Here is an 11,937-nt window from a genome sequence, read left to right on the forward strand (position 1 = left end):
TAAATTTTTAAATATTATGATAATTAGATCTAATTTTAAAAATTATCGATATAATTTACTCTTAAATTTAGAAATAAGACAATACGACTCCCTAATGTGGGCGGTACTCACATTATTAAGAAGTTCAGGGGTCACTTTGATATTTATCTTTATTTAGAAAAATTTTGTACCTATTAATATTTTCATATTTTTTTTGCCCCCGAATGTAAATACAAATATGCTTTTGTTTGGGAGTAAAGAGAAGCAAAGCTGCAGCAATGTGGTAACGTAATTTGTTTCTCAAGAATTGTAACAAACATATCTCATTTCTCACACACATTGACATATTACATTCATACATTCTTACACGAGACTTCCGACATCTCCTAAGGTATGTAAACACTTGTTTCAATTCTTTAGGCTAATTTTGTGCTTCATCTATTTAGAACCAACATTAATTATTTTATGGGACAGTTATATTTATATTTCCTGACTTATAGTTTATTTGTATAAATTACTTTTATCTTTTGCATAATTACATAAAACATTTCTAACAATTAAAAAGTAGGGGTAATTTGGGCAAATGATGGTGACGTTTTGGGGGATATGTGTAATTTTTCTAAAAAGGTAGGGTGGTTTGTGTATGTGATATCGACGATTCTGGTGGATGTATATGAAATTATCCAAAAGCTATGGGCGATTTGTGTAAAGAGACTATAGATTATGGAGTGTAAATACAATTATCTCTTTTTTTAATTTGTTTTAATATAATTTTACTGAAATATCATTTTAGAGATTTTTTTTTTTATGTATTATTATTTTGAGAGAGATTATATGTCATTTAACCCCTGATTGAATTACTGACATAGCAGATTAGAACAAATGTCTGGCATTGGAATGCGTTTGTGGGTTCAGGAACATCAAGTAAGTCAATTTTGCACTTTTTTTAATATTTTCTTGTTTTAATTGGGAGATAATTGATAATACAAGTACAGATCGTCTAGGTCGTAGAGATATGAATTTTAGTATTTTAATTTAGTAGAATCTCTTTTATATAATAATTTGAAATTCGTCAAGAAACTTGGTGTCAGAAACCAATTAAGATAAAAATTATACATTTTCTCATTCGAACTATGATCGTTTTTACATTTTGATATCTAAATTTTTTTTTTGTCCCAACTTTACAAAATTTTTCCATTTGTCATTTATAACTGTTTTCCGATCAAATTTTTGATATCACATCCAGTGCACGTGTTATATTTAAGGATTATATGATGTGATATTTTTTACATATGCACAGTATGTGATGTTTTTTAGGTAAAAAAAAATTATCATATATGGTAAGTGCAATTTCGCAAAGTTGAGATGGCAAGTTGACACAAAAAAAAAAAAAAAATAGATGCCAAAGTGTAAAAACGGATATAGTTCGGATGACAAACTATAATTTACCCAAATTATATATATATGACAAATCAATATTTATTTATTTAATTAATATATATATATATTAGGGACCTCTTATGTTGCATTTTCTCGTTTTTAAATAGTTTGATATGATGAAGTAATTAATGGTGTATTATTGTTTAAGAATCAAATTCTTCACGCCAAGAACTTCTACTCATGAAACCATATCTATATTTTTTTTTTCTGCATTAATTTGACAATATTAAAACAAGTATTTAGATAAGCATTTTTATATAATAGTTCACTACAAAAAATAAAATAAAATAAAATTGAGTTTTCGCTACACTATAAACGATTACGACTTTAAAAATCATGATAAATCAATACTATTAACCACAGTTTAACAAAATCAGAGCCAAAACTTAAACATTTATCACGATTAATCAACATTCGTCGTGGTTTTAACCATAGCCAACATATTTGTCATAGTTTTAGTCATGGCTAATATTTTGACCACACTTACAGAAACAATAGGTAATGGTCATTGTGAAGCCGTGGTTGATATGTATTTACCACAATTTTTATTTTATTTTTTGTTTTTGCTATAATAATTAAACATAGCGAAAAATTATATTTTTTCTAGTAGATGTAAGAATGATTGTGAACCTCAGTTTGTCAGTATAGAAAGATAAAAAATCATAGAAAATGACTATTGTTTCCTCCCTAACAATTATAATTTATTGCCAATGAGGCCTAATTCAATTAGCAAAGTCCGAACCCGACTTTATGAATGGAATGTTGTTTCACTGCATTGTAAATGTTGTCTACTATAATAGTACGCGTTGTTTAGATTTTATTTATCCGATACTGTTGATTAGGGCAAGATTATTTTAGCTATTCTCATTAGATAGGGAATACATTATCAGTAAGGTCTGGTTTAGATGGTGAAGTTGAGTCCCAACGACCAAGAAATTTTATGGTTTTGAATCCCACATATGTGCAGACGTACTGGTCTGCTTTAATAGTAGTTGTTGATTTATTATAATAGTAGTTATTGACCAGTTATACATATTTTATATTAGTGAATTAGTATATATGATATATTGATTGTTTATGATTAAAATTTAAAATATAACTACGATTTATTCATTAAAAAAACAAACTATAAATGCATTACATTTGTGCCCCTTTAGGTTTCAAATTGCTGTCGAAGATATTTTGGTCAGAAAGATATAAAGAACATTGAGTGAGATATAAAATTATAATTTTATTTATGTTACAGTAGGATCGATCAATTTTAAATTTTTTAACTCTAATTTTCTATTATAGTTTGTTAAGTATTGATGGATTTTATTTATTTTTTATTTTTTTATATAAAGTCATCTAAAATTATTTTTCTAAATTTTTTACTCAAATAAAATTATTCATCTAAATTTATGATTTCATATCAAATCGCTAATAACAAATCCTTTATATTTGTTTGTATAATTCTAAATTTGAAAGATTCAAATATTTCAATTCTAACTTTGAACTATAGATTTTTAAATGTTGGTATATTTTAAAATATTTTTATATGAAGCCATTTGAATTCTTTTTTCAAAATTTTCTTTTAAATTCAAATTCATCAATCCAAATATAGTTTTATGTTTTTTTTTTACTAAATTTTATTTTAACCCACTATATTTTCTTGAAGTAGCTAAAAATCCCCTTGTATTTTAGAAATTGCTAAAAAATACCTATATTTTAATAAATTCAGCAAAAAAAAACCCCTTCCGTTAGAAACTAACGGAAGGTGGGGTGCACACGCTTGAAGTGCGATTCGGCTTCAATTTTTTTTTTTTTTTGCGTATTTTGATATTTTTTAACTTTAATTGATTAAAATACCTCTATATTATATCTAAAATTACTATGGTCAAATTAACTTTTTTAAAAATTTCTTTTTGCATTTTCATCTTTTCTAAAAGTACAAATTCTTTTATTCTTAAACATAATTATATTAAATATCAAAATACAAAAATACAAAAATTACTAAATTTTATTTTTCAAATTTAGATATCTACATTAATAATTATAAGTTATAAATTAATTTAAATAATAATATTATTCTTAATTAACCAAAATATATATTTTATTATTATAATTATAAAAAAATATTTTAATTAATTAAAATATTTAATTAATTAAAATATTTAATTATTATAATTATCTAAAAAATATTTTTAATTAACTAAAATATATTTAATTAATATAATTAAATTAATTAAAAAATAAAAAATAAAAGAAATTGGGGGCAGTGGCCATCGCACAGAAGGTCGACGGCGTCGCCGACACCGTTGCCCTCTTTACCCGAACAGGAGGGTGAGGACGATGCCGTCGCCCTCTTTCTTTACCTGGGCAGCATCACCAACCCAGATTTGATTTAGGCGACGACGACGATGCACAAATTTGGGGGGATAGATTGGGGGGGTGGGGGTGCGAGCGTGAGCAGAGGTTGGCGCAGGAGAGGTGACGGCGAGGGCGGGGTTGGGGATGGGCGGTAGGCGGGGAGGGTTGGGGTGGCAGGGGTGGGTGGGAGTAGGGTTCTTTTTAAATTTTATTTTTTATAATATATATTTAAAATTAATAAATCTAAACCTTTAATTTTTTTTTAATAAATTTTAAGATCTAACGATTAAGATTAATTGGTTAGATATGAAGGCATCTAATCAATATGAATCCATAGATCATTAAAAAAAAATGATATGTAATATGAAAAGATATAACAGTTATTTATCAAAAAGTTAACGCCGTTAGTTATATATTTAACGAAGAAGAATGATTGAGCTGAATTTATAAAACATAAGGGTTCTTTCTTTTGCTTATTTTCAAATATGAAGGGGCTTTTTTGCTAAGTTTTTAAAGTACAGGGGAATTTTATATAATTTAATCTTTTTTTCTCTGAAATTAGTTTTTAGGGTTAATTACACTTAGAATCCCTCTAAAAATATTAAATTATACTTTCTCCAAAAACTTTCAAAATTACACTTATATCCCCTGCAAAAATTTATTTTTTACACCTAACCTCTTTTTGTAAGGATTTGGATGAAAACCGCTGATGTTAACAAAAAAGATTGTATAATTTTTTTAATTTTACCCCTTAATTAACATTTCTATGTAATGTTTTGTAATTATAAGAAAAAATATAATAATGTTAATTTCACTTTATATATATATTATTTATCTCTTTATAAGTATAAAAATATATACATGAGAATATTATATAAAGGGTAAAATAAAAAATTTATGTAATTTTTTTGCTAATGTCAGATTTTTTGTCCATATCCTAAATTTAAAATTTTTTTGAAAAAATATAATTTTATATTTTTTGAAAAAAAATAAGTGTAACTAATTTTTTATATGAAACTCCACCAATAAGGATACGATTACAGATGGAGCATCTTAAAAAGTTGATAGGGTAAAAAGTACAATCATGCTATTTTATAGGGAGTGCAGATGCAATTAGCTCTAAAAAGAAATGACCAAAGAGAAATATAACCTATTGAGGCATTTCTTCAAACAACTGGTGAATAGTTTAAGGGATTGGTTCTAAGAACAGAACATGTTATGTTGTAAGTATCCAGGATGACGACTGGCATGGTGACTGCAATACTCGAAGACTCGGTATATTTTTCTCAGTTGCATGGGACTCATGACTTCTGAACTTTGAATCCTGCCGTAAAGTTTTGATCGTATAACCGAGTTCTGTGTGTGCTTCACTATGAACTATTTATTTGTCGTTGAATGTGGGTGTGTGTGATGAAAATGTAAGCAAAATAACTTTTTTCCACGAGTTTTCAGTAGAAATTTCCGAAGAAAAAGCTTATGTTAATCTATGCAATTATTATTATGAGGATAGTTTTTGATTTACATTATGCTGTATCATTCTGTTACTCATGATGTCCAATTTGAAAGGTTTTTAAAGCTAATGATGTTAAAGTTTTTCTTCTCTGCAATCTAATGCTTATCGTTCTTGTGTCGTAAAATTCTCACCGAGAAAGAAATGATTGAGTTTAGGATAAGCGTAAAGAAGCTTTCTGTAATTATTTTCTTAACACCATCTTCTTATCGTTTTCTTATGAATAATACGAACTTCAGGTTGTGATTGATAATGGAGTTTTCCAACTGACGCTGTCAAATCCAGGAGGAATTATCAGGGGCATACAGTATCATGGAATTGAAAATTTGCTAGAACTTAACAACAAAGACCTGAATGGCGGGTACCTGACATTCTTGTTGTTCAAACTGTACCGTACTTCTCTGTTCTTCATGCGTTTGCATGTTTTTAGATTAAAGTGTGCCGAACTGGATTGAAAAATCTCAATAGGACATTGAATATATTGTTACTTACCCTAGTTTTAGATGCGAATATACTATATATATTTGCAGATGGGAGAATCAGAGACAGATTCCCTCTTTCTTGAATATATTCATACTTGTTTCCCCTGCATTTAGTTGGTTATTTAATTTACGAAATAGCATTACAATATTTCTGGACAATGACAACAAATTTATTACCCTATATTTTTCTTTTTCCTTTGTCTGTATGAATGCTAGACATGCTTACTTAAATCATGTTGATAAAGTCTAGTTATGGTTGTATTTACAGGTTTTGGGACCTTAATTGGAGTGAAGCAGGGAGTACCAAAACGAGGGGAAAATTTGATACGTATGTCTTTGATATTATTTCCTGTTCTCCTTTTAGACACATCAATGGAATGTACAAAGTTTGAATTTCGCTCTGAAGTTAATTCTTTCTGTAAATCTGTTCGGTCTTTTGACTTGAAGGCTGAAGGAATTCATAAAATTGCCCATACAAGAACTACATTTCATAGGAAGGTTCGGACTGGAACATTGAGATGTTAGTATGTTACTAGAAATGGATATGCTTATGGGATAACAAGAGTAGCTCGTCTATACTTGATACATTTATCAAATTTAACATTCTTCTACTTTGGTTTTGGAGAAAGATAAGGTAATTGGACTCAGTAATTTTATTCTATTCCTAATCTGGAGACTTTGTTTTCTTTAGGATTGAAGGGACAAGCTTGAGAGTTATTGTAGAAACTGAGGAGCAAGTAGAGCTTTCGTTCACAAGAACATGGGATCCATCAGTCCAAGGAGAACAAGCTCCTTTAACTATAGACAGGAGGTTCTATCTTCTAAATTACCTAAAATATGTGTATCTATATATCATTCTAATTAAAAATGACTTGCTCAACCAGTTGAATTTCTAGGTTTGTGATGCTTCGAGGATCAACAGGATTCTACTCTTATGCCATTTTTGAACATTCAGAGGACTTTCCTGGTTTCAACCTTAACACCACAAGGATTGCATTCATGCTCAGAAAAGACAAGTAAGGTTTCCGTTACCTTGTCAATGGATGGTGATCAGACACTATATGATTCTGATAAGATAACATAGTGTTTGCTAGCCATTATTTTAGATGTGGTAATTGGAATTCAGAGTTCTTCCATTTGAGTGCAGCATAAGATATTTCAAGAACTGGTCTAATGCATTTAAAATGAATTTGGGAACAGGAAGGATAAAACTTCACAAGTTTGAAATGCAAAACTGATCGCTAAAAAACATTATTTCTTTATATCTCCTGGGTGAAAAAGCTAGAGATTGTGATTGATGGTTTTGTTTTTAAGCTGCCAGGTTTCATTACATGGCCATAGCAGATGACAGGCAAAGATACATGCCCCTGCCAGATGATCGGTTACCAGGAAGAGGTCAACAGCTGGCTTACCCAGAAGCAGTTCTGCTTGTTGATCCCGTGGAGCCCGAATTTAAAGGAGAAGTACAGTAAAATAGCCTCTTCCTCAAGAGTATAGCTGAATGCTGTGTTTTCTTCACATTAGTACTGGTAAATAATTGTGTGCATCACTTGGCTGTATTTCTTAATTGTCTATCATGTGCAGGTGGATGACAAATACCAATACTCATGTGAGAACAAAGATAATCAGGTGCATGGGTGGATATGTTTTGACCCGCCTGTGGGTTTTTGGCAAATTACACCAAGCAATGAATTCCGTAATGGAGGACCCTTCAAACAAGACCTGACCTCCCACGTGAATCCTACCACCCTTGCGGTGAGTGAATGCTACTGAAACTTCTACTCAGTGATTTATGGTGGGAGCTACCTTACTTGGACTAGAGTATCGACATAAAACTTTCTTGTTAGGATCATCTGGACAAATTTAATTGAAAATAAGGTGTCAATTAATTGGAATCAAGATAATGGATTATTTTCCAATTGCTGGTTTTGCATGAAATGCCCGGGACACTGTAGGAAGTTTATTTGCTTTAGGTTTGTCAGTAATTAGTAACCTTCCTCTGAATTGCAAGCAGATATTTGTTACATCGCATTACGCAGGAGAGGATCTGATACTAAAATTTCAACCTGGAGAAATATGGAAGAAAGTTTTTGGCCCAGTTTTTATCTATCTCAATTCTGTGTCAGATGCAAATGATGCATTTTCACTTTGGTCCGATGCCAAAGAACAGGTAAGATATCACAGATGAAGGATTTTAAATGATACAGGACTCACTGAGGAGAATTATAGTTGTCTCAATATTCTTTGCACTGAAATTTTGACAATAAATTTGGCACAAAGAATAAATCAAATCCTTTTGAACTTAGGATTAAATCCTTTTTAACTTAGGGTCAGCTTGCTACCTAATAAGGGAAAACAAAAAAATATATATACACAAGCAAATATAGAAGAAATCAAATCTTCATCAGGGATCCATTCCCTTTGGTATGACATCTTGAGATCTTCAACACACATCATTCAACAAAATATCTGTATCATTATTTTGACATCTCGATCATTATTGGCTGTAAATTTGTTTCCAGATGAAGAAAGAAGTGGAGTCATGGCCCTACAGTTTTGTAGCCTCAGATGATTTTCCTAACTCTAATCAGAGGGGTGCAGTAAGGGGTAAAATGCTTGTACATGACAGGTTTCTTTCTTTCTTACCTTCATTTCCCACTCTTTGCAGACTGTCCTGAATTGAATATTTCTCAAATAATATACAAAAGACTTTGGTCACATAGTAAATAGGGTTGACCTCTCGTATAACCAGGGATGAATCCAAAATCTATCAATCTTAACCTTGAGAAGTAAGCCAGAACAACTTAACAAAGCAACTGAGTCAAACCTCACCGCTCATACACCACTTATTTGTCTTCTTAAAGTCCTCAGTTATTTTTATATGAACTTTTTCAGGTGTATTAGCAAAGATGCTATACCGGCTAAAGCAGCCTATGTTGGCTTGGCCCCTCCAGGAGATGATGGATCATGGCAAAGAGAATCTAAGGTAATAATAGTGGCTAACAGGTTTTTCTACTTTCCTATTATTACACTTTCTCACATTTGATTAATTAAACCAGGGGTATCAATTTTGGACTACTGCTGATGAAAATGGCTACTTTGCCATTAATGCTATTCGTACTGCTGACTATAATCTGTATGCATGGGTGCCTGGGTTTATTGGAGATTACAAGTGCGAAATAGTATTAACCATAACTCCAGGTCCTCTGTACTGCTGAAGTTTTCAGTTAAAAGTATTCAATTGAAACATGCAATATTTTGGAAGTGGACTTCAAGACTGGTTTGAAACTTTAATTTCGATTTAGAGCAATCGATCAAAACAATTGTTCTGACAATTAGCAAAAATTTCCAATACAGGTTGTGACATTGATGTTGGTGAGCTTACATATGAGCCTCCAAGAAATGGTCCCACATTGTGGGAAATTGGCATCCCAGATCGTACTGCTGCTGAATTTTATGTTCCAGATCCCAACCCAATGTACATCAATAAACTATATGTAAATCATCCAGACAGGTTAGTTTTATGTAAATCAGTTTCACTTGTTCCAGTTGGGATTCCTTGAAACATTTCGTAGACCCACTTTGTAACTACTCACTCCTTTCTTTCAGGTTTAGACAATATGGATTATGGGAAAGATATACTGATTTATATCCAGATAAAGATTTAGTATACACCGTGGGTGTCAGTGACTATAGAAAAGATTGGTTCTACGCTCAGGTTACAAGGTGATTTATTCAACATTTTTCTGTCACTATGAATTCCTCTTCGTATTTTAGCACAATGGAGAAGAATGCTATCATCCCAAAACTTTCGTATTTGCTGGAGCTGGGGTTTATCTTGTTTAGTGGGTTCCAAAGTGATGTAGGTTTGTTCTAGAATTGAATTGATCTGCTTCGAGATTTAAGATGGCAGAAACTTCAGTTGGTTGGTTTTACAAGATTTACTAGTTTCCTTCACTATGGAATATCATTGAGAAATTGGAATACAGATTTTATGCAATTGTCCTGTTGAAATATCTCCAATAATAGGGAAATTACTCAGAAGAGGTTATAAGATAACAATAAAAAGGAAGAATTTTCGAAGGAGAGCCCGTAAAAATCTTTTGCATTATTGGATGCTGAGAGTCAAGGATCAAAGTTGAACAATATGGGAATTGTAATAGGGGACATGCAAGTCCTGTGTAGATAATGAGGGCGGATACTCATCAGCTTTTGGATTTGTTTTCTTATTAATAGCTAGGTTAGTGGTATCTGAGAAATTTCACGAGTGGCAGAATAATCTCTTAATTATGATAGGGATTTTCCATTGAAATGCGTTTACCCTTTAGACTAGTACTAGGAGTTATCAGTTGGTTTCATAGGATTATATTATGTTGTCTGAAAAAAGAGTCTCGTCTAGTTCGTAAACCTTTTACTTCAATATTAATCAATTCATTGATTTACAAGGGGGTTCCGACTTCTGAACTCTAAATTGTATGATGCCATTCCAAGTCCTCGTTGAGATGCATCGGAGTGCTAGGTGCAAAGTTTTGCTTTTTATTCTATCTTCTCTGCTTTCTGTCTTGCAATTTACTTTAAATCTATATCAGGTCATAGGCACCACGAATCTGCGAAACATATCCCTTTTCCCTGTCTAAAAATAACTTCAACTACCCTGGAAACCCTGAGCTACCATTCACACTCTTTATTCAGCATCTAAGCACGGTTTTCAAGGTTATCCTACATCAGGTTTACAGCTGAGTAATAGCTACTGATATTGTAGGATACATGAATGTGCCCCCACATTTCGCACTAATTATGTCTGTAGGGTTACATCAGTGCTGCAAGCTGAAGGAGTTCTACGTCTTCTACAGTATATGTGTTGCCTCTCTCATATATTCTTTCAGAATATAATTTATTGTTTCCTTTATTTATCTATTATTCATGGTTTTCATTTTGCTCGTCCATGTGAACATGCCCACATAAAATTTTCTTTTGTTTATCGATGTCTAGTATAATCTGTGTTGCCTATCCTGTGCATTCTCTCTGAAAATTAGTTTGTTGTTTCTTTTATCCACTATTCATGGTTAAGTTTTGCCTCTCCCATGTATCTTTCCATAGAATTGCCTTGTCCTATCTCTTATCTACTGTTTCATATATCTTTTGTTGTGCTTTTCTCATACGCAATCAACAGCTGAGTCTTCCTCTGCAGGAGAATTGGTGACAATTCATACAAGAGCACAACATGGCAAATAAAATTCAACATTATCACTGTGGATGAAGGTGGAACCTACACATTGCGGTTGGCACTTGCATCGGCCCACAATTCTGAGTTACAGGTCTGTATTCTTAAACATCAATGCTCACCATGTAAACGCTGTTAAGCAAGCATTTATTATGAAATCATGGTCGTTCCTCCGCAAATCGCCTCTCTTTCTAGGTCCGGGTCAATGATTCTGATGCTGATCCTCCCTTATTTTCAACCGGGGTAATTGGAGCAGACAATGCAATTGCTAGGCATGGAATTCATGGCATATATTGGTTGTTTAATGTGGATATACCAGCTGCTCAACTCATGCAGGGGGAAAATACCATATATCTAACACAAGCAAAGAGTAGTAGCCCTTTCCAAGGTATTATGTATGACTACCTTCGTCTGGAAGGTCCATCACCCATTAATTCCTACACTTGAAGGGACTTATATAGGTTGTTAGAATGTTGCAAATTCATTCAAAAATACCCTCTCCACTGATGGGATGAGCCGTGTAAGTACTATATTTCATTTAAGCATCCTATTTCGTATAGGAATTATCCTTCTGATTTATCAACAACATGGCTCATGTGATGTCACCACTTAACTGGGGTTGGCGCACATTACATTGTATTTGATGATATCAACATTTTATTTTAATTTCAGCGGGCTATAAACATACTAGAGTGAAAGTAATAATGACGTCGTGATCTAAAATAGTTGTGGGTATTTTATATGACCAAATGTTCGTACTTGTACGGGTCCACGAGGTGGGATCTCGAACTCCCAAATACAAAGTGATCTACGCTCTTGGTTCCGGGTCAAGATGTTGGGTTGGTCCGAGTGTGACCCAACACAAGTTAAAAACATGGGGATCTTTGTTATGTAAGAATATTTTACCTTTGGGGGAAGGGGTCTTTTGATCCTTTTAACAATATGTCTTATAT

General features: G+C 32.2%; 1 protein-coding gene across 4 annotated transcripts; it reads left to right on the top strand.

Moving 5' to 3' along the window:
- The first annotated feature begins 350 nt into the window (after positions 1–350).
- LOC105177228 (uncharacterized) lies at positions 351–11,650 on the top strand. 4 transcript variants are annotated; one of them, XM_020699183.2, is made up of 16 exons: positions 352–370; positions 852–903; positions 5,518–5,666; positions 6,029–6,088; positions 6,452–6,571; positions 6,657–6,776; positions 7,082–7,223; positions 7,345–7,515; positions 7,775–7,930; positions 8,283–8,389; positions 8,656–8,746; positions 8,820–8,961; positions 9,118–9,274; positions 9,370–9,486; positions 10,952–11,078; positions 11,180–11,650. In XM_020699183.2, exons 2-16 carry the CDS (start codon positions 862–864, stop codon positions 11,429–11,431), a joined length of 1,953 nt encoding a protein of 650 aa, XP_020554842.2. In that variant the 5' UTR covers positions 352–370; positions 852–861; the 3' UTR covers positions 11,432–11,650. The 4 variants fall into 4 exon arrangements, with proteins under 4 accessions (XP_020554850.2, XP_020554842.2, XP_011098603.2 ...); XM_011100301.3 differs by having other exon boundaries at positions 353–370; positions 5,518–5,639; XM_020699191.2 differs by lacking the exon at positions 7,775–7,930 and having other exon boundaries at positions 351–370.
- Positions 11,651–11,937: the final 287 nt, after the last annotated feature.

Source organism: Sesamum indicum, linkage group LG2 (genome assembly GCF_026168435.1).
Source record: "Sesamum indicum cultivar Baizhima isolate 11 linkage group LG2, ASM2616843v1, whole genome shotgun sequence".
Lineage (NCBI taxonomy): Eukaryota > Viridiplantae > Streptophyta > Magnoliopsida > Lamiales > Pedaliaceae > Sesamum > Sesamum indicum.

Excerpts from the sequence above, each read along its gene's own strand:
- LOC105177228 (XM_020699183.2), top strand. The coding sequence starts at position 862 with ATGTCTGGCATTGGAATGCGTTTGTGGGTTCAGGAACATCAA. Across the intron at positions 904-5,517 it reads TGTGGGTTCAGGAACATCAA|GTTGTGATTGATAATGGAGT; the intron begins GTAAGTCAATTT and ends TACGAACTTCAG. Across the intron at positions 6,089-6,451 it reads ACGAGGGGAAAATTTGATAC|GATTGAAGGGACAAGCTTGA; the intron begins GTATGTCTTTGA and ends TGTTTTCTTTAG.